The sequence below is a fragment of the Lathyrus oleraceus genome, chromosome 4 (genome assembly GCF_024323335.1).
Source record: "Lathyrus oleraceus cultivar Zhongwan6 chromosome 4, CAAS_Psat_ZW6_1.0, whole genome shotgun sequence".
Classification (NCBI taxonomy): domain Eukaryota; kingdom Viridiplantae; phylum Streptophyta; class Magnoliopsida; order Fabales; family Fabaceae; genus Lathyrus; species Lathyrus oleraceus.
In genome coordinates, this window is record NC_066582.1 from 127,011,552 (window position 1) to 127,035,982 (window position 24,431).

At 33.5% G+C, this 24,431-nt stretch overlaps 1 protein-coding gene and 1 pseudogene across 1 annotated transcript; one reads left to right on the top strand and one right to left on the bottom strand.

The window, feature by feature from the left end:
- Positions 1 to 18,896: 18,896 nt before the first annotated feature.
- Positions 18,897 to 20,710, top strand: LOC127073996 (cytochrome P450 736A117). Its single transcript, XM_051015250.1, has 2 exons — positions 18,897 to 19,815; positions 19,917 to 20,710. The coding sequence occupies exons 1-2, from the start codon at positions 18,952 to 18,954 to the stop codon at positions 20,526 to 20,528; spliced, it is 1,476 nt and encodes a 491-aa protein (XP_050871207.1). The 5' UTR covers positions 18,897 to 18,951; the 3' UTR covers positions 20,529 to 20,710.
- Positions 20,711 to 23,776: 3,066 nt separating this feature from the next.
- On the bottom strand, positions 23,777 to 24,431 carry LOC127136340 (isoflavone 4'-O-methyltransferase-like; annotated as a pseudogene).

The following is a 24,431-nucleotide window of genomic DNA, read 5'->3' on the forward strand; positions in this document are numbered from 1 at the left end:
ATCTAGTGTGTTAAGTAGTGTTAGCTATTTTGAGTTTTTATAGTTTTGGGTTTTGGCTTGAGGTTCAAGTTAACCTAAATCTATAAATAAAGGGAGTTAACCTTATTTTGTAATAGAGGTGAATAGAGTATTCATAACACTTGTAACTCACAGTATTTTGCAGTTGCAAAGTGAATAAGAAGTTTTCCACAGTTTGTGGGCAGAGAGAAACTCTGCAGAATTATATTATTTTTCTCCTTCATCGTTCTATACACTTTCTTTCTTTCTCCATTGTTCTTTCTTTTCATTGCCATTGTGTGGGTGATAACAATCTTGTTCATCAAGATTGATCGAAATTCTCCATAGGTTTTGGGGGATTTCCAACATCTGGTATCAAGAGCTCTGGTTTAACCGATTTGTGGGAGAAAATCACCATGGCAATGAATCATCCAAACGGGCATTTTCCAGCAAATCTTCCAATTCTCAAGAACAACAATTATCAGAATTGGTGCAAGCAGATGAAGGTTGTGTTTTGTTACCAAGATCTTTGGGATCTTGTGAAGGAAGGAGTAGCAACGCTTGCAGAAGGCGCGACGGATTAAGAAAAGGATGCACATAAAGAATTGAAGAAGAAAGATTATAAAGCTCTCTTTATAATCCATCAATGTGTTGATGCAGATAACTTTGAAAAGGTTAGTGATGCAAAGTTAACGAAAGAAGCATGGGAAATTATGGAGAAATCGTTTGGAGGCGCAGAGAAGGTGAAAGAGGTGAGTTTACAAACTCACAAAAGAACGTATGAATTGCTTCAGATGGAAGACAGTGAAAGCATAACTGATTTCTTCGCCAAGGTTATGAAACTGGTGAATCAAATCAAGGTATGTGGAGAAGTCTTGACATCAAGATCTATTGTTGGAAAGATCTTAAGGTCGTTAGCTCCAAAGTTCGACCACGTGGTAGTAGCCATAGAAGAGTCGAAAGATTTGTCAAAATTGACAAAGGAAGAGCTTCAAGGGGCGCTTGAATCTCATGAAGAAAGAATGGCTGAAAGAGCTGTAGGAAAGTCGAAGAGTGATATGGCTTTGCAGGCTCAATCAGCAAAAGAAAGAAAAGGCAAAGGAAGCTGGAATGACAACAAAGGCAGATGAGGTTACAACAATTCGACTGGTCGAAATCAGCAAGAAGGAAACTTGTCGAATCAAAGAAAACCCTGGAACCAAGGCAACCAAAGAGGTGGTGGTGCAGTTAGAGGAAGAGGTGGTGGTCAAAAGCCAGACAAGAGTCACATTCAGTGTTACAATTGTCGGAAGTATGATCATTATTCTAGTGATTGTCCAGAAAAGCAGAAGAATCAAGAAACTTATGTAAAGCTGGCGAAACATGAAAAAGAAGAGACATTGCTGATGGTTACAACAAGAGAAGAAGAGAGATTCCAGGACCAGTGGTACTTGGACTCAGGATGCTCATCACACATGTCTGGAAGAAAAGATTGGTTTGTCAACATAAAGCCATCAATGAAGAACATGGTGAAATTTGAAAATGACAACACTCTAGCAGCTGAAGGTGTTGGTGATGTTCTGATTATGAGGAAAGATGGCAAGAGGTCAGTAATTTCAAATGTGTTGTACATACCAGGCATGAAGAGTAATTTGCTCAACACAGGGTAGTTGGTAAAAAAGAACTACAAGGTGTCGATCGAAGACAAGATGATGAGAGTTCTTGATTCAAATGGAAGGTTGATCTTGAAGGCTCCAATGTCTCAGAATAGAACCTTCAAGATTGAGCTTAATGTGATGGAGCATAAGTGCCTTGCAATAGCAGCCAACAGAGATGAATGGATATGGCATTATAGACTTGGTCATCTCAATTTCAAAGACATCAGAGATTTGAAGAGAAGAAATATGGTTTCAGGATTTCCAGAAATCGACATTCCAAATGAAGTCTGTGAAGAATGTGTGCAAGCGAAGCAACATAAGAACAACTTCAGTAAGGATGCAGGAAGCAGGTCGAAGGAAATTCTTTAAGTCATATACTCTGATGTATGTGGTCCTCTCCAGGTGGATTCGATTGGAGGTAACAAATACTTTGTTACATTCATAGATGATTTCAGTCGAAAACTGTGGTCTTACCTGATCCAGAAGAAAAGTGAAGTGATCGAGGTATTTGCCAAGTTTAAATCTATGGTCGAAAGACAAAGCGGTCGAAGGATCAAGATTTTGAGGACTGATGGTGGTGGAGAATATGTGTCGAAAGACTTCGATGCATTATGTATGAAAGAAGGGATTGTGCATGAGGTGGTGCCACCCTACACTCCATAGAAGAATGGAGTCGCGGAAAGGAAGAATAGAAGCATTATGAATATGGTTAGAAGTATGTTGAAAGGCAAGCATCTACCCAAAGAATTGTGGGGAGAAGCTGTGTCGACTGTGACATATATCCTAAACAGATGTCCGACGAAGAAGCTAGAAGGAATCACACCAGAAGAATGTTGATCTGGTGTCAAGCCTAGCTTGAGTCATCTGAGGGTGTTTGGATCTATAGCACATAGGCATGTGCCAGATCAGTTGAGAAGAAAACTTGATGACAAGTCGAGTCAGATGATCCTGATAGGATATCATTCGACTGGAGGATACAAGTTCGACCTAGTGAATAAGCAAGTAGTGATCAGCAGAGACATGATCATAAATGAGCTTAAGGAGTGGGATTGGAATGAGAATGTCAAGAAAGATTCAGTGAGAATATTTTGTGATGAACCAGCTAGTGAAGTCGAAAGAGAAGTTCGATAGGAAGAAGTCAGAGGTGAAGCAAGTATAAGCAGACCTCAAAGAATGAGACACATGCCTGCAAGGTTGCAAGAATGTGTGATTACATCAGATGATGTGGTCGATGAAGAAGGTGAGCTGGTACATTATGCTTTCTACGCAGATGTTGAACCTGTCAATGCAGCTGAGACATTGAAAGATTCGAAATGGATGAAAGCAATGGATGAAAAGTTGAAGTCAATCGAAGTCAACAACACTTGGTCACTTGTCGAATTGCCCCAAAATAAGAAGGCAATCGATGTGAAGTGGGTATACAAGGTGAAGTTGAATCCCAAAGGAGAAGTGACTCGACACAAGGCACGACTTGTGGCGAAAGGATTTCTTCAGAAAGAAGGAATCGACTTCGATGAAGTTTTTGCACCTGTTGCTAGGATCAAAACAATCAGGTTGGTTGTTGGTCTAGCAAACATGAACAACTGACATATATGTCAGATGGATGTGAAATGTGCATTCCTTAATGGCCCCTTAAAAGAAGAAGTTTATGTTGCACAACCAGCTGGGTTTGTGAAACATGGCGAAGAAAGAAAGGTGTACATATTGCATAAAGCCCTGTACGGACTTAAACAATCTCCAAGAGCTTAGAACAAGAAGATAGATGGATTTCTAAGGGAGAAGGAATTCGTGAAGTGCAAATCTGAACATGGAGTATATGTAAGAAGAAGCAAGAGTGAATTGCTTATACTATTTCTCTATGTCGATGACCTGTTGATAACAGGTAGTTGCAAGAAGGAGATCGAAGACTTCAAAGGTGATCTCAACAAGGAATTCGAAATGTCAGATCTTGGTGACATTTCATATTTCCTTGGCATCGAATTCTACAAGAGTGGTAGAGGTTTGATGATGTACCAAAGAAGGTATGAAGGTGAAATTCTCAAGAGATTTAAGATTCAAGATTGAAACTCAACTTCGACTCCAGCTGAGCCCAAATTACAACTGTCGAAGGATTCAGATGAAGATGATGTCGACCCAACCCAATCTAGAAGACTTATTGGGTCACATCGATACCTTTGTCACACAAGGCCTGAGTTAGCATACAGTGTAGGTATGGTGAGTAGGTTCATGGAGAAGCCAAATGTATCACATCTAGCAGTGGCGAAGAGGATACTAAGGTATCTTAAAGGAACTCTCGACTATGGCATTTTGTTTCCTGCATCTGATGAAGGAAAAGAATGCAAATTAGTGGGATACACTGACTCAAGTTGGTGTAGTGATGTTGAGGATCGAAAATCCACAGCTGACTATGTGTTTATGCTTGGTGGTGCACCAGTTGCTTGGAGTTCGAGAAAAGAGCCAGTAATGGCATTATCGTCATGCGAAGCAGAATACATAGCTGTTTCTCTTTGTGCATGTCAAGCAACATGGATGGTGAATCTGGTCGAAGAGATAACATCGGAGAGTCATGGAGAAATTACCATGAAGATAGACAACATGTCAGCTATCAATCTGGAGAAGAATCCGATAGCACATGATCGAACCAAGCACATCGAGATGAGGTTCCATTATCTTCGAGAGCAGGTAGCAGATGGGAAGATGAATATGCAACACTGCAGAACTGAGAATCAGATTGCAGACATCATGACGAAGGGAGTGCAAGTCGAAGTGTTCAGAAGACTAAGAGCTCTGATGAATGTAGATATCTTAGTCATAATGAATTAGGTGGTGTTTTGAATTGTAATTCCTTGTGTCGAAGCAGGTTGCTCGACAGAGCAAGGAAGTGTCCAACCACCTAGTGTGTTAAGTAGTGTTAGCTATTTTGGGCTTTTATAGTTTTGAGTTTTGCCTTGAGGTCCAAGTTAACCTAAATCTATAAATAGAGGGAGTAACCCTTATTTTGTAATAGAGGTGAATAGAGTATTCATAAAATTTGTAATTCACAGTATTTTACAGTTGCAAAGTGAATAAGAAGTTTTCCACAGTTTGTGGACAGAGAGAAACTCTGCAGAATTATATTACTCTTCTCCTTCATCGTTCTATACACTTTCTTTCTTTCTCCATTGTTCTTTCTTTTCATTGTCATTGTGTGGGTGATAACAATCTTGTTCATCAAGATTGATCGAAATGCTCCATAGGTTTTGAGGGATTTCCAACAATATCCATAATTATTAGAGTTTTTGTTGTATTTTTTTACTTTATCAACCTTTCATTCAACTTTTCTCTCTATTTTTTTAAGTATTGTGAGTCACATAAATGTGAATCTTGTGATTTTTTAAATATTAAAGTTATAATTTTAGAAAAAATTACTAAAGATAAAGATAAATTTGATTTAATTCTATCAAGTCAAAAGGATTCCTTTAATAAAAAAAGGTTTGAGTTTTAAACCTAATAAATCTTTTAAAATTAATTTCATGATAGAAAGAAATCTAATCGTTTAATCTTTAATTGCAGTTTTTGTAATACGTTTGGCCATTCAGAGCCTTATTGTTATGTCAAGATAAATAAATTTAGATGGTCCAATAGAAATAAATCTAAATCTTTTAGAACCACTAACGCACCATGACCATAAAAGATTTAGGTATCAAAGGTGAAAACTTAATCTATTTTGCTGGTTACTTTGTAGCTTTGAAGGAACTAAATTATTATTTGATAAATTTGTGCAAAACATGTGTATACTTTAAGTATATAAGATAAAGTTGGTGATTGGTGGTCCTTGAGAAATATTTATCAAATTGTTAGCATTGATGATGGTGCTCAACAATCATGATTTACCAAGTTGTATGTTAGCATATATGGTGGTGCTCAATAGTCGTAATGGTCCTGATGTATATAGAGTGTGGCGATCTATGATGATGTTATCTCAAATTTTCGACACTAGCATTAATGTGATAAAAATCATGAAATAATGACTTTAGCGTAAATTCAAAATGGTGAATAATGGCCATGAGGATTTCGACAAATGTGACTTGTCGACAGAGGATGTTATTGAGGTCGAAATCACAGTCAGACTAAAGAGTTCGAGACTTAGTAAAATTCAGAGTTTCAAGATATTTTCTACGTGGTCGAATGAGGTGTAAGTGGATAAGATCAAACATTACTGAAAGACACATGGAGGCCCGTCGAAGACGAAGGCTGCATGAAATTAAAGATATGACATGTTGTGTGTAGTTGACTGTTGTAGACGGTTTACCTTAGGATTACTATATAAGTAGTGTTGACTTTGAGTTTTAGGGGTCCACAATTATACGCAATTATACATAACTCAAAGTATCTGTGTGCTTGAGAAAAGAGTTTTAGAATATACTTATGTGTTCCACCTGTTACAAATTAAAGCTTTTTATATTCAAACATTTTCTGCAGATTAAGTATTTATTTTCACATGTATTTCAATTTCAATTTACATTTCAGTCATCACCTTTAAACTATATTTCGATTTTCAGTTATTACTTTCAAACTATACATTTCGACATTTATGTCAAAATCATTCAAAGTTCATGATTCAGACAAAATATGTCTTGTGATCTTTTCGAGTTTATACCCTTAAGTAAATTAAAACTTTTTTTGTTTGCTAAATTTCACGGTACACAAATTGGCACACATGGTGAGACCATTTTTGTGTGAATTTATATCTTTTGTCTTTGAAAATTCTTAATTTTATGTTCTGCATTTAAGAAACTCCTTACATTGTGAGAGTGCATGAGATTGAGGAGTGGTAGGATAACCAAAAGAGAGAGTAGAAATACATTAAGGAGACTTGTCAGGAAGATGGTTAATCTCAAAAACAACAATAATGGAGAACAACCAGTCAAAAGCACTAGGGCAGGCACAATTTCTGCAAGTTCGACTGAGCCAATCGCCTCTATTGCTAGCGCAATATCCATACCATAGACGACAATTATGCCATCAAATCCACAAGAAGGGATGGTTTTCCCTATTCGATAACATATTTTAGACCTTTTTCCACCAATTTCACAATGCCCATGTCGGGGCGTGAACAACCTTATGGTATGCCAACGTTAATGATGGAAATCTTACATATTAACCCTTCGACATTTGCTGACAACATTGCGAATATGTATCCGCCAATATTAGCATCTGGCTCGGCCATAGGCAATCCTGGTCGAACCATGCAACCCCAAGTAGGGATGGGATTTGGTTCCCAAGAAATGCCAACACTTACTACGAATTATGTGATGTCTATAAGAAAACAGCTGAACGAAAGTAACCACGATATGGTTAATATGCCTACTCAGCAAATGGGTAATATATTTAGCCCATTAATTCGAAATATAAATCAGAGTTACCAACAGTTGGCAACTCAAATGAATCAAATTGTTGATTTCTTTCGCGCTCCACAAACGCCGATTCAACCCATTGTACAACCTCAATTGGTCCCGAAAATTTGAATTAAAGGGATAACCCATGAGAAAAACATGGTGAATTAGGGGAAATTGTTGGTGCCCCAGATAGTCAAACAAGGGAGGCCTATAGAGGCCGAACAACCACTAGTTCTGGTAGTAAATCGAGACCAAGACACTGACCAAGTGGTTCGTCAAGTTCGACAAGAAAATCTATTAGGAGAAAACAATCTTGTAGCCATAGTTGGAAGAATAATGGTGCAAAATGGTGTCAGGATGGGCCTGTAGAGGCTAAATTATATGTCTCCTTTGTTGGAGTATGTTTTGCAAATTGAATTCCCAAGGGGGTGGAAAGTCCCCAAGTTCACCAAATTTGCTGGTGATACTAATGAGTCCATATCCGAACATATTTCTCGATATTTTACTGAAGAGGGGGACATAACGAATAATGAAAACTTAAGGATGAGATACTTCCCTAGTTCCCTTAAAAAGAATGCCTTTACATGGTTTACTACCCTTCCCACACACTTTATAAATGATTGGACTCGTTTGGAAAGATTGTTCCATGAACAATTATACATGGGGAAATCGAAGATCAATGTGAACAAAGGTAAGAAGGAGGGAGTGGCATATGTCGATATGAAAGATAGTAACTTGATGTCAGATGTCGAATATGACCATATTGAAGAAAATGAGGTTGATGTGGCCGAGTTAAAACCAGGCCTCTCATATGTGTGTAAACTGCTTACACCTCCAAATGGAAAAAAACCTTTCTAAACCTGAGAAAAATGATAAGTTCCCTAAGAAAACCTATACTTTTGACGTGATCAAATATGATGAAATTTTTGACTTATTGGTTGCATATGGCCAATTACTAGTGCCACCCGGCATAAAAGTGCCGCCAATAGAGCAAAGAAAGAAGCGAGGGTTTCTGTAAATATCATAATTTACTAGGGCATAAAACCTCACAATGTTTTCTTTTTAGGGATCTTGTTCAGAATGATTTGAACGGTGGAATGCTCATGTTCGCTAAAGGCAAAGCTCCAATGAAGATTTACTCTGACCCACTGCAAGTCGGGGAAGCCAACATTGTTGAGCTTGTAGGAATAAACATGGTCTAGATCACTGAATTCGACATGTAGGAAGAGGATGAAGCTTTCGAGAGTAATGAGATTGAAGTTTTTTATCCTAAGGCTGGCGAAGGTTTGCTTGAATTCCTCCATCAATGCAAAGTTAGGGATTCAAAAGTAATGTTGTGCCCTAGGTGCAATGTTGTTTTTAATAAGAGGGCTACGAAGAAAGTGGGGAGTGCCTAGCAGGAGAAGAGGAAGGAAATTGGAAGAGGAACAAGCCTGAGTTCTTTTTCGAAAAGAGGGGAGTCCCTCAGAAAAAGGAGCATTCTCCGAACCACTAGAGAGGAAAGCCTTGCACTTACAGGCCAACATCGAATGCTCCCCAAGGAAGGTGGTCAAGGTCTGTTAGAAAGAAGCAGTCTGGAAATCAGAGGTGGAGGAATGTTGAAACAGGTTGAGACTCTTCAATGACCTATCGAGAAAATTTTCAAGTGTTAGAGAGGCACTCATATTGTCCCAATAACTATAAGGGGAATAACCCAATGTCAAGGACTTAATTCAGAAGATTTTAGATAAAGAAGAAGCCAGAGAAGGAAGCTGATGAATCAAGCAACAACAAAATATACCAGATTCGAATAAGTGATCAAACTAAGAAGCCAGTCGGAAGACAGTTGTTTTCACCTAAATAAGTTAAGTCGAAGGGAAAGGATAATGAGGAAGTACCATCTAAGGAGGATGAATTAGTTACTGATAACATGTAAAGAAAGACATCGTGTTCTAATTCCCCATTGTTACACATGAGAGCAGACGCCGACATAAAAATAAAACATAAGACTTCATCTTCCACTCACTTCTGAACTCCTACTGCGGATTATCTGCATGTTACCCACGTGGAGCCAACATTCAAACAGAAGGGGTGAGATATAAAAATTATGTAAAGGAAAACATGATAATAAGTAAGCATCATATTATCACATGCACATCATCCATTCCACAACACAACTGCACATAATCCACACGATGGCTATTCACATATAATAGCAACATAACAACCATCCACACATAACAACAACATAATCAACCATCCACGCAATATACAATGCATTGTGACTCACAAATCTACTCAATACATGTGGTACCAATACGTGAACACTCAGGTTCACCACTTTGATCCTCACCTCCTAGGATCAAAGTCATTAATTCATTACCATCACCTCCAATAATGTTTCACTGATTCCATCACCTCCGAAATAAGTTACTGGCCCAATCCACACAATGGGATTTGAGGCTTACCAACAACTGAGCATTTATCGAACAACATGAATGCATGCAACATATTATACATACAACAACAACATCATACACAATGACCCACCTCCATAGTCAAAGTACACCGTAAATACTGGTCATCATGCATTAATATACATGTTATACAGCTCAACAACATCAACATACAACATAGTAAGCAACAACAATGCATTTAAGATAATGTCACGCCACCACATAAACATTTCAATGCATATCAACACTATCACACACAAAAATATTCAATTTCACGTACTGAAACCAATTTTAAATGACAGTACACGCTCTTAGCTTTCCAACACTTCGAACGACACTCGGAACATAAGCAACAACAATCCCTAAGTTCAAAATGAACCAAAAAACCAAATAAAAAAGTAAGCTAGTTAATCCTTATACTAAAACTGGAAAAATAAAATCTTAGGCCATAGGATAGAGTAACCAAACTAGGATTTATGCTAAATATCTTGAATGAAGACTTTTGGCATGACATGCAACATCATGGATTACACACACATACACACACACACACACACACACACACACACACACACACACGCGCGCGCGCACACACACACGCGCACACACACACACACACACACGCACACACACACAAGGCTAAATTATAACAAAGACCAAGTTGTGCCAATTTTTTAATGTATTCCTTTGAGAAAAATCCCGAGTTATATGAAATGTGATGCTAAAGTAAGAGGTGAAAAAGGTATTAACTTTGCCGATACTATATGTCACATCATCTAAGGACAATCAATGATTCAAGTTTAGGGGCGTGACAACTCATTATTTGTGTGAGATTCAAGCCTTTTACACTTTATTTTGCATTTTAAAGTAATTTTTTGAAAAGCACAAATTATGCTCTCTTTTGTGTGTTTTTATGTGTTTGTCACTTGCGTAGGACTACTTCATGATAAGTTCTAGAACGAAAAACTGAGAGTGTCATTTCTACCTCAAGTTTCAGCAGACTTAGGTGAAAAAGAGTTACAAGGGATGAAGGTCATTAGCATTAGGGAATACATAGCAACCATGTGAATATTGGAGCATGGGTGAGTTGGAAACTTGGATGAATAAAATCAAACACTACAAGAAAATATTCTCCAAAATATGATATGCATATAATGGTGTGCGTTGTTGTCTGTCTGTGTAGCAGACCTGCCATATGACGTGTTGTCCATTGTGCGCTGGATATTGTACTACCTAGAGTTGATTCGAAGGAAAGAAGAAGGAATATGTTGTGTTTATTAGGCTAGAAGATAGGAATGTCCATAAGGTCTGTTATCCAACAACAAGAAAAATCCTAGAAGTTAGAGGGTATAAAAGAAACCTCTTGGGTGAAATAGAAAGATGTTCAAAAGTTGAAAACTTGAAAAATTACTCTAAAAGATATCTTAATGCAGAAGAAGAAGAAGTATGAACCAATAGTTAGAGTTCGTCCCATCTATCTTAACACAAAAAGATAACTAGTGGCCTCTAACTTTTTAAAATTTTACAATTTACTTTTCTTAAGTATAGTTTATTTTTTATGTTTTTCTCAATAAATAATCAAGGGTCATGAATTTGACCCAAAGAATTGTACTATTATTATTAAAAAATACATAAGAATTATATATAGAGAAGGAGTGAAGCATACCAAAACCAATCATTTTGAAAATAACACCTGTAGTTTTACAACATTGTTATGTTGGGGAAAAATAAACAAAGCATAAAGAAAAAAGAGGAACACAATCACAACACAAGAACATAACGTGGAAATTTCAAAACCGGAGAAAAAAACAAGGCAATTGTCAATAGACAACGAGAGAATAACACTATGTAAAAATTATTACAACATATAATATACCCTCAACTAACTCAAGCCCCCTAGTACACACACTCCTTTCGAAACAAATATTTAACTGCATTTCATAATACTCTAATACATGAGTATAAGAGAACAAATAAAGTCAACTACGAGCTTAAAGTATTTTTGATTGGTGCATTTTGGAATGAAGAACTTGAATTTTATATACAGCCTTGGACTCCCTCTTCCTTCACAAAACTAAGCTATGTGAGACTTTAAAGAACTTGTATTCTATATATATAACATTTGTCTCTCTCTTCATTCACAAAACTAAGCGATATGAGACTTCTTCAACATGTATATTTTCAACTAACCCCAACAATCTCCATCTTTATTAAAAATAATACTTAAACTTTCATTATCTTCACCGACAATCGTACTCTACCATAAATAGTATCAACATGTATATTTTCAACAAACCCTTCTTTTTTATTGTGGAAGATTAGACAAAATTACAACCACATAGCATATTAAGAACACTTATTCCTGAATCGAAACAAAAATTCTGATACCAGTTGCTGAAAAAAAAACAAAGCATAGAGAAAAAAAAGGAACACAATCACAACACAATAACATAACGTGAAAACTCTAAAACCAGAGAAAAAACCACGTTCGTTGTCAATAGAAAACCAGAGAATAACACCATGTGAAAATTGTTACAACACATAATATACCCTCAATTGACCCAAGCCCCCAATACACACACATCTTCCAAAATAAATATTTAACTACATCTCACAACATTCTAATACAAGAGTATAAGAGAACAAATAAAATAAAATACAAACTTAAAGTGCTTTTGATTGGTGCATCTTGGAATGAAGAACTTGAATCTTATATATAACTTTAGACTCCTTATTCTTTCACAAAACTAAGCGAAATAGAACTTCAAATAATCTGTATTCTACATATAGCCACAAACTCTCTCTTTATTCACAAAACTAAGCGATGTGAGACTTCTTCAACATGTGTGTTTATAATGTTTCTCTCAATTTATTTTTAATGTTTTTCTCAATAAATAATCAAGGGTCATAAAATTGGCCCTAAGACTGGTAGTATTATTATTTGAAAAGAAATACATAAAAATTATATATAGAGAAGGAAGGAGGCATACCAAAACCAATCATTTTTAAAATAACGTCCATAGTTTTACGACATTGTTATACAATAGCTAGTAAGATACCCCGTGCACCGCATAGGGTAAATTTATTTAATACGATATAAATTTTATTTAGATATACATGTAAATTTAAATTGTGTTACTTAATTGTAAAATGATCAATACTAATATAAATTTCATTGTATTAAATAATATAAAAAAAAGTGGTTCGTAAGTGGAGAAAGAAAAAAGAGAAAATTTAACATTTGAATAACAATTTTATATCTCAAATTATTAATTATAATAAAATAGATATTTTGCTGAAGGTTACCCATGAGAAAAAGTGAAATTTTGATATTTGAAACTAAGAATTTTATGTCTCAAATAAAGACAATTATTAATTAAAGTGAAATATGTATTTTGCTGATAATGACCCGTGAGAAAAAGATAAATTTTGATATTTGAAAATAAGAATGTTGTGTTATCAATAAAAGCAATTGTTAATCAAAATAAAATAGATATTTTGCTGATATTGACCCGTGAGATGGAAAGTTAATTGTGTGCACGGCTATTGAATTTTATTCAATTTGATAAAGTAAATTTTCAATTTAATTAAAATTTGAAAATAAATAAATTAATATTTTTAATAATAATAAATAAATAGAATTGATTGAATATTTCTTAAAAACAAAACTAAGTGTTAATATTATATAAATTTATACACCAATAAATATTTAGTATAATAATCATATACTATAATTATTCATATTAATTTATTATAAATAATTTTTAATATGTATAAAAAGTGTAAAAAATACTTTATTTTATTTTGGTAATTTAAAGAAATTTTATAATTATTTTTTCTAATTGTATATTTTAATATATATTTTTTAAAATAAAAACAAAATATGTCTTCTTTTTACATATAGAATGAAAACAATAACAAACTTTAAAAAAATTAAAATGAGCTAGACTTATCTATATTTTTTTTAAAAAATTAATTGTTTCATTTGTTTATATTCACATGTATTCTTTTATTTTATTTTTCTATTTATTCATGTGTTTTTTATTTTTCATTTACAATGTTGATAGATATGAAAAATAAAAATAAATTAATAACTATAAGAAGTATGAAATTTTTATTTGTATTTACTAATGTTTTTTTTGTTTTTTTTTCCTACTTTTTTCATGTATTTTTATGCTTTTTCATTTTTATTGTTAATCTGAAAAACAAAAAATAAATTAGTAATAATGAGAAGGATGAAAAAGATAAAATAATAAAATAAAAAGATAAAAAATATTAAAAGAAAGTAATTTGAAAAAAAAATAGATGATGTGTGAAAGAATAGAAAGTGAGAAATTAATTTAATATTTGAGAGCATATTTGTTGAAATAGATTGAAATAATTTGAAATAATTGGGAGATTAATTTTGTAATATTGTAACTTTTTATAAATATAAATAATTTTAAAATGAAAGATAATGCCAGTAACTTGTATGTATATTTTATTAATAGAAATATAGTTATCTCTTGACTTTTTCTCTTAAAAGATAAATACTCTCTTGTGTTAAAATGTTAAAAGTGTTAAATATAAATAAGAGATTAATTATTATACACTGTGTAAAAAGATTTATACTGTCGATTCATCATCATCACCTATTTATATTATTTTATAGGTTTTTAAAATAAAAGTCAAACTTATTTCAATATCTAACATCTAAGATTAACTCACGGTGTAAAATCTCTTTACACTATAAATATAAATATGTTAATTATTGAACACCACAATTTAAAAATATATCTTATATCTTTCTCCAATCTTATGTCAACGTTAACACCGACTAAATCGAGTGACATTTTTCTCATAATAATAATAAAAAGAGAATGACATATTCTCAAATAAATTTTAAAACCATAGCACTAAAACATTTACCATTACCTAGACCAGTTGTTTAAATTTTACAGATTACCTACACTTCTTGAGTCTTTTAGTGCAGTACCACAAATCTGAAAGTTTATTCCTATTATGCAACACATTAAAACATAATTTCCATACTACCACACTTTTGGCTATTTGGGCTTCCGCCAATCTATTGTCACTTCAGTTTTTAATTTATTTTAAATATAATTTAACGATTAAAAAAATATTAAATTAACAAATTAAATAAATAATACTAATTAATTTAAATTATTAAAAATAAAAAAGGCGCTTTGACCAGTGGTGGAGACCGTTCAAACCATCGGTAGTTCCGTACTCGAGATTTTGATATTTTCTCGTCTCTCAAATGTCTTAGTGCATTTTGATCTTCGTTTCTTGACTCAATGTCAAATTTCCATATAGCAAAGGCGTTACGGATAGCCGTTGGTTATGATGACGTTGTGGATCTCAATAGTGATAATAAGATGTGGGGCAGTACAATTAGAATACCTAAAACTCAGTGTCGCAATGAAGTATCGTGTGAATCGCGATGATAGTTACTTCAATTATCAGTAACTCTACGTTCGAGATTCCGCTTACCTAACCACGATCTAGGATTCCGTTCGGAAACTCTTCGTTGTATGGAGGAACTCAAATGAACCTTTTAACGGATGATCTCGTAAACCAAGAAGATATTTTGACCGACTAATCTCAAAACATAAAAGAGACTTTACCATGATTATCTCAAAAATATTTAAGTTTGTATGTGTGTGTGCGTGTGTTTGTGTGTGTGTGTGGGGTGGGGGGGGGGGGGGGGCGTGGTGCGTGTGTGTGTGTGTGTGTGTGTGTGAGAGAGAGAGAGAGAGAGAGAGAGAGAGAGTTTCCTTAGTATCTTAGGAGATACTCTTATACTTTTACAATTCACTGATCACTTAGACACATGACCAAACAAGCTTTCACACTTTCTCTATTTCACAATCTTTAAGCTTTAAGATCTTTTCCTTGATTCATTATTAATTCAACACTTCCTTTGTGACTTAACTTCTTCTAACTGATGAGGCTTGATATAGATTTATTGATAGACACCATCATCAGAGGTTTCTTAAATAGAGATCCTTACGGACTCCACCAAATTTCGATTCACATTAGGTGTTGTCATCATCCAAACCATTAGGAGCATTAACCACTAAAATATCTGCAAATAAATGTACCTCCAAGCACATAGTTCCGCGTCCATCATATTTAAAGTGTATATTTTTTAGGGAATACTTACTAAACTGGACATTATATGCATCTCCTTGCGCATAGTTGAAAAGAAAGAACTTCTGAAAGTCTTAAGAAATAATAAAAATTGACTTAGGTGTAACATTTTTGCCCTAAAGAGCATAAGCCTTAGGCACTGTATGCACAAAATTAAGATGGAATATGAATACAAACTAGATGTTCAACCTCAACTAAGACTAAATCAAACAATGAAGGATATAGTTAAGAAAAAGTCTTGAAGTTACTTAAAGTTGGTAGGATATATCAAAAAATTGCATGGGTAAGTCTGGTTCATGTAGTCGATAAGAAGGGAGATATGGTCATTATAAGAAAAGAGAAAAATGAGTTAATCCCGATACATATGCCCTCTAGTTGGAGAATATGTATTGATTATAGAAGGTTGGATTTTGACTATTATGAAGGGCCACTTCCCATTACCATTCATGGACCACATGCTTGAAATATTGTAAAGTAAAATCTTATACTCTTTTCATGATGAGTATTAAAGGTATAATCATATTGATATAGATCTAGATGATCATGAAAAGAAACCTTTCAAATGCCCATTTGGAATTTTTCACATGTAGAAGGATGGTGTTTGACCAATGCAACGCCCCTGCCATATTTCAAAGGTGCATATTTTTCATATTTGTCCATTTGATCAAAAACTTCATAGAGGTATTTATGGATGAATTTAATATTTGTGGAAATACCTTTAATTCTTGCTTGAAACACTTAGATGATGTATTGAAGAGATGCATTAGGACCAATCTAATTTTAAATTGGGAAAATGTAGTTTTATGATTATTGAAGGGATTGCATTAGGGAGAAAAATAAATTCGAAGGTAATTGAGGTGAATCAAGCTAACATTGAGGTAATAGAAATACTACTAAAACTGATAAATGTGAAAAGGATTAGAAGTTGTAAGGACATGCTAGTTTTTGCAAGTGTTTTATAAAAGACTTTTCAGAAATTTCTAAATCTCCATGTAATATTTTAGTACAGCAAAATGATTTTAACTTTGACAATGACTATCTGAACTTTTTCATGTTTATAGAGAAAAAATTGGCCATTGCATCTGTAATCGTAGCCGTAAATTTATAACTACCTTTTGAATTGTTATATGATGTTAGTGATTACGTGAATCATGTATCGTTGAGACACTTGATGAATAAAGGGGAGTCAAAACCCCTTTTACTAAGATTGGTATTGTTGCTACAAAAAATTAGACCTTGAGATTAGAGATAAGAAGGGAGTTGAAAATACTTTAGTGAGTCACCTATCAAGATTAGAAAACTCAAAAGTTATGAACAAATAGAAAAACATATTAGAAGAGTTTACAAATGAGAACTTGTTGGTGACTAGTAGAAAACCATGTTTTGATGACATGGAAAACTATAAAGCTCAAAAAATTCAGAATATATCACATGGCAACAAAGAAAAAAAAATGATGATGATAAGGGTCCGTTTGTTTTACCTTTAAAAAAATGATTTTTTTTTATATTTTTGAAAATTGATTCTACAAAAATATTTTTCAAAATATTATAAATTTTTCTAAATTTGTTTTTTATAAATTGAATTATTCATTGTATAACATAAATATACATTATTGAAGATCAAAACATAGCCAAAATCATAATTTTTTTAAAAAAATTGTATCTCAAAAATGATTTTTATGAAAAACTATTTGAAATAGCTTCAAAATTAAGTGATTTTTTGAAATTTTGATATCCAAAAAAAGTTTCGGTAAAATGATGAAATATCTAAAATAACATTTTAAGAATAACTGTTCAAACCAAATTTTCATTTGAACCTTTTATGAATTTTTTTTAAAAAAAATTATTTTTACACTAAAATATGTAACACTATAAAAATCATTTAAAAAAAACTAAAACAAACGGACTCTAAATCATATATGCAGGATGACCCGTATTTGTTTAAAATAGGTCCAAACGAATTCATCAGGAGGTGTGGCGTGGAAATAAAAGAAATAGTATCTTATGAAACTCTCATAGCTCAACTTAAAGAGGCATCGCAATGGGGAAATAACACACGCAAATGCCCTACAAAGTGGATTCTAATGGCAAACTATGTTCAAGGACAATGTATGTGACAAATTATAATGAATGCGAAACAACTTATAATATTTCCAAGAGGAATCGTAGAGATTGAACCCTTTGATTGTTGGAAAATTGAATTAACGTGTTCCTTCTCCCTTTTGTGTTCTAATTTACATATTTTAGTTTGTATTAATTATGTTAAAAAAATTGGTTGAAGCAATAGTTGGTTTTGCCAATGACACTTCTACTTTGGTTAACTTTTCGAAAATATATGTTTTTTTTTTAGGTTTGAGGTACCTAAAGTCTTGTTGAGTGGTAGAGGAAGGCATTTATGTCAAATATAAAGTACCCAAAAAGACAACTTAAGCAAATTTTGAAGAAAATAGTCAACTCATATATGAAGGACTGAGTAAAGAAATTAAACAAGCATTATGAGACTCTCATTTTCACTCAACCACTTTTTCAAATATTTGTACAATCACGTAAATATATAGGATAATAAATAAATCGCATTTACAAAACAAATCTATTTAAAGATTTATTAAAATGACATCAATATCCTCTTTCATTTCAATAACTAAAAACTAGAAGTAAAAATGATATTTATCTATGATTTTTTTTTGTCAATCATTAAAATTTCTTTTGATATAATAATAAACTTAGAAGAAATGATTACATATTTTAAAACTAAAAAGAGTTTTATCTTAACAAACCTCAACAAAGAAATATTGATAGCTACCTCTACACACTTCTTTAACTTTTACAGATTTTATTTTTGAAAGGTCAAAGAAATTATTATACGCACTAAAGGCATGATCCAAGTACATAATACATTCAAATACTTAAACTTTTACAGATTGGTTTCAGTTCATTTTAGGTGTTGGTGAGCCGCCGTTCAATTCTTCCGGTCAGACAAAAAATGATGTCTTTTTGAAATAAATCTACCTACGATACTTCCAATGTTCTCTCATCACTTTTTTTCTAAATTCAATTCATGACATCAGCAAAATTGAATAACAATATCTTTTTATTTTAAAAACAAACAAAGCCGATTCGATTGACTAAACAGCAAAAAGAAATCACATTTTCAGAAATCGTAGAAAAACAAATAACATTGTCTTTAGATTTTTTAAAAGAAACAAGCCGATTGTACTGACCAACCAGCAAACGTAAATCACAATATAATAATAACATGCTTGGATTTATCTGAACCTATATATTGCACTGCCTTAACTCCAAAATTGAAGAAGAAAAATATTAAGAGAAGGAAGAAACACAATAGACACAATGCTAGTGATAATCTCTTCCACTTTTCTCTTTCTTTTTCTTGTAATCAAATTCTATTCATATTCAACAAAAACCAAAAACTCACCTCCAAGATTACCTTTGATAGGAAATCTTCATCAAATTGGTTCATTCCCTCACCGTTCATTTTACGCACTTGCCAAAAAATATGGTCCTTTCATGCAAATGTATTTTGGTAAAGTTCCCATTCTCGTTATCTCTTCCGCTGAAGCAGCACGTGAGATAACCAAAACTCATGATCATGTCTTTGCAAACAGACCCCCCAAGATCAATTACGACATTCTTTTATATAACTTCAGAGATGTTTCATCTGCTCCATATGGAGAGTATTGGCGACAGTTGAGAAGCATTTGTATGTTACATCTTCTCAGTGCCAAGAGGGTGAAATCTCTTCGCGCTGTGAGGGAGGAAGAACTTGTTTTAATGATGGATAAAATAAGAGACTACTCTTCGAAATCGTTACCTGTGAATTTAAGCGAGTTGATTGCGTCGAAAACTAATGATGTGGTTTGTAGGGCTACCTTGGGAAATAAGTATAGTGGTGAAAGTGGGACGGGATTTGCTAAGTTGATGATGGATTTTACTGAGTTGCTTGGTACTTTTATGGTTGGGGACTATGTTCCTAGCCTTGATTGGATGACACATCTTTCTGGATATTACTCAAGAGCAAAGAAAGTGGCTAAACAATTTGACGATCTTTTGGAGGGTGTAGTCGAGGAACGTTTCAATAATCCGAAAGGCGATAACGAAGAACAGACTGATTTGGTTGATGTTTTGCTTTGGATCCAAAGGACAGAATCGCTCGGCTTTCCTATCGACAGAACAACCATAAAAGCTTTGTTACTGGTACGTAGATATTTATTATAAGAGAAAATTTACTTTTTAGATTCATTGAACAATTAATTTATCTGAACTATATATTGATATATTATATTGTTTATACGTAGGACATGTTTGTTGCGGGTACAGACACTATATCAACTTTGCTAGAGTGGGAAATGTCAGAACTCATGAAGAATCCACACATGATGAAGAGATTAAAAGAAGAAGCAAGGACAGTGGCGAACGGAAGAACATACATAACAGAAGACGATTTGAGTAACATGAAATACTTAAAGGCGCTTGTTAAAGAAGCACTGCGGATGTATCCACCGATTCCACTACTAGTCCCTCGAGAAAGCAGACAAGATGTGAAAGTAAACGGTTACAGCATAAAAGCTGGGACAAGAGTGTTTATCAATGCATGGGGAATTGCAAGAGATCCAAGATATTGGGATCAACCAGATGAGTTCAGGCCGGAGAGATTCTTGGATACTTCCGTGGATGTAAAAGGAATTGATTACCAGTTGATTCCGTTCGGATCGGGGAGAAGAGGTTGTCCGGGACTAGTGTATGCTATGGCTGCTAATGATCTTGTGTTGGCGAACCTTGTGCATCAGTTTAACTGGGAGTTGCCTGGTGGTGCTGGGGCGAAGGTGGATATGTCTGAAGCATTTGGTTTTACCGTGCACAGAAAGTTTCCTCTTATGGCACATGCAACAGTTTCTAATCAGAAGTGAATGAAACTATAATGGAATTTGAATAATTTGTGTAGTAACCCTTGTCTTTTATGGGTCCACACTTAGTTTTAAATATTCCATTAATATATAGTTAAACATGGATTTGTGACTATATACATGTATGTGTATATGTGTGTCTTTGTATCTTATTTGAATTGAAATAAATTACATTTGAGACTCCATATATTAATGTATACAATAGTTATAAACAAATTTGAAGTACACCGTAAATGAAAGCAACTCGACAGAATATAGAAATACAAAAAATTTATAAAATATTGGACGGTGTGAGATAGGATTTGTGCAGAGACAAATCGATCCAACAACTTAAAAACTCACATTTTAGCTAAGGAAGTTTTTTACTCCGTATTATATTAAAACCCATGTCCAATAAAATGCCCGGGCCAATTGATATGAAAAAATAACTAATATAAAGAAAATATATTAATATATATTTTTTAAAAGTTTACACTTATATGATGTTTTTTTTAGTGATACAAACAATTAGATGGATTTTTGCATGTAGAATCACATGTAAGGGATAAGCCTTCCTTGCTTAGGTAGTTAACCTAACACAATCACATGGAAGGACTTGCATGCTTAAAGTAATCTTACATAATAAGTTATATAGGTGTATAAGTGTATTTATATAGGTTTGTAGATAACATGACAATAAATGATTCTCAATTCTCCTATATATAAATTAATACTTTATCACACACTTACCACTACCTCTCCATCATCTACATCTTTTAACAAATAAACATAAACTACTTAAGAAATCCAATGGATTCAAACAACCCTTTCGAGAAAGAAGTAAAATTTCTCCAACAAAAAATTATTGGAAAGTTTCTCGACATGAATGTTGCAAATGCTATTGACGATAAGTACACAACTCAGATAACGAATTTGTTTGTAAGAATGCAAACATATGATATAGAGTTTTACAATCATAGTGTAAGTGATGCTTTGTATTTGTTTGCAAATACAAGTTATTTGCATTTTGTTTTTTTTCCTCATAATGATTGCCTAATCTGTTTGATTTCATTATTGCATTTTATAAAACACAAATAATGCAAAAATTTCCTTTATGTTTTACTAAAGAATTTGGAGACGAGATTGCATCATATGTGACTCTTCAGAATCCAAAAGATAATGAGTTTGAGGTACAAGTCATAAAGAAAAACGGAGAGTTATATTTTAATGATGGTTGGATCAGATTGAGAGATGTTTACGACATAAAGTTTGGTGCTTGAGTTACCTTCATATACATAGAGAAAGGTCTTTTAACTATAATAGTTACAAGTAGATTTGGCGAAGAAATTGAGTATCTTACCTCTATTCCTCAAATTAAATGACATTTGGGTAGAAGGTATGTACTTGAAAGAAATATTATATTTGGTAGCAATATTGGTGAGAAATTTTTTATTCCAAGGTTATCACTGATTCCTTTAGATAAAAGTCTTCCTTTTAAATTTTGGCGTTGGAAATTTCTAGCAATTGTTTCATTCGCTATGACTATCAACAAGAGTTAAGGTCAGTCACTCAAACATGTTCGAGTGTATCTGACCCAATCAATTTTTTCTCATGGACAACTATATGTTTCACTATCTAGATTTACTTTAAGGATGAGCTTAAAGATATTAGTAACTGACGATGAAGGTTAAGATTCAAATGTAACTGGAAATGTGGTTTACAGAGAAGTATTCAAGAATATTCAGAGTTAGTTTGTAAATTATTTATATAAAACTATATAATTTCTTTTATGGTATTTAAAACATTTTTTATTTTCATTCAACTATTTGTTTCATACTAATATAAATATTATATATGACATTTTAAAATACCTGTGCATCGCATGGGTCTGCGTCTAGTTCATACTAATATAAATATTATATATGACATTTTAAAATACCTGTGCATCGCATGGGTCTGCGTCTAGTTAGAGATAAAATAGTTTGTTATTAGTTTATTAGAGTTTATTAAGATAAAATAGTTTGTTATTAATTTGTTATTTGTTTGTTAGGGTTTATCCTATTTTCAAGGCTTGAAAGATAAATCATCCGCCTATATATAAAGGTATGTCATGTATCATCAAAACAATAAGAATATAACATATTTTTCAAGTTAACTTTCTAATATGGCATCAGAGCACGATTCTGATTCAGAAGAGATATTGGAGTATAAAAATACCTCCAAACCTGGAAAAAAAGAAACACAAGCCTATCATCTAAACAACTATGATAATCATGGAACTCCACTCGTGACAGCATTATTGAATGGAGAAACTTACAACACATGGGAAAGATCGATCAAGACGACTTTGCGTGCGAAGACGAAACTGAGTTTCATTGATGGAAGCATCAAGAAACGATCAAGTCAATCTGAAGTGTACCATGATTGAGAAAAGGAAGATTCAATGGTGACATTTTGGTTGATCAATACGACATAACCAAATATACACAAAAGCATCTCACATGGTTCAACGACTCGAGATGTATGGGTGGATCTTGAAGAACGCTTTGCTCAAACCAATGCACCACGAATCCATCCGATGTGGAGAAACTTGTGTTTAATGCAGTAACAAACCCTAACAAACTAATAATAAACTATTTTATCTCTAATAGTTATTCATCTTGTCCGCCAAATTTTTGTTCTCTGTTTTAAAGTGGACATTTTTTAAGAAACATTCAATTGCAACCTCCAATTGCTATCTTCATCATCGTCATTTATGTTAGCTTATGGTCTTCACCTCCTTTCATCTTCTTTGTTCCAACAACAAGGATTTCTCCTTTGTCATTCCGAAAGATGAACCATAATCCCCAATAGCCTTGCATCACCAAACATGCATCAAAGTTACATTTTACCCAATCCCATTCAGGTGGTTTCCATCTTGGGTCAGTGTCTTCTATACGGTTAATATTGTTCTTGGTATTCCTTTGTCTATTGTGAATGGTACGATTGTGAGTGGCATAATCTCCTGCTATGTTGAGATTGTTGGGAAAACTCAAATCTTGAAGTTAACCGACTCAATCTTGATGAACATGAATAGATCTTTCTTATTGATCACGCCTCTTGTTACTCATCCTTTACTCAGGTAAAACAACCACTCCTTGATTGCAAGATGATTCTACACTACACAGAGAAATGATAAAACAAAACTATACAATTGAAATAAGAGAAAAGGAAAATTTTGGAGGAAGAAGAAGAAGAATGTATTTCAGTGCAAACTGCACTCTAAGTGTTTGTTACAATGTGTCACTACTATAAATTTTTCTTTTAGTGACAGAGACCGAAAAAGCTTTAAAGTCGATCACTATATTGTGTTTAATGCAGTTTTTAAGAGAGCGCTTAAAAGTTCTAGAATCAGCTTCCATGGCATCTTGAAACATAATCAGTATATCAAATTTTGAATCTTTGTTCAGCATCTCCCATAAGTTCTTCCCAGTTGCCCTCTCAAAAAGTGAGAATTCATTGTCCTCATTGAACCATTTCTTGGAGGAATGCCATATTTCTAGAGAATTTGAATGAAGTGTTCCTCGAATGATTGGTGGTAAACATGCTGATTTGATTGTCATGAGAAGCTTTCAAGGAGGGGTCAAAGCATATGTTGTTTCTTCTTCTACCCTATCTTTGCATTTCACCGTTGTTTTTGCAAATAAACCATTATGTGTTAACAGGCGTAAGAATTGATAGAGGGTATTAACTTTAGAAGGGTGAAGTTTCAAAGATGAAACTAATTCAAAAAGAGTCATTTGGTTGTCCATGGTTATGAATTGCGTCTGATATGCCTAGTTCCATAGCAAACTTGAATGTTATGGAACTTACAAATTTGTAAACATGTTTGTAGAAATGGATCTGAGCATGGTACATTTCACTTTGTTCATAATAGTTTGTGTTGAA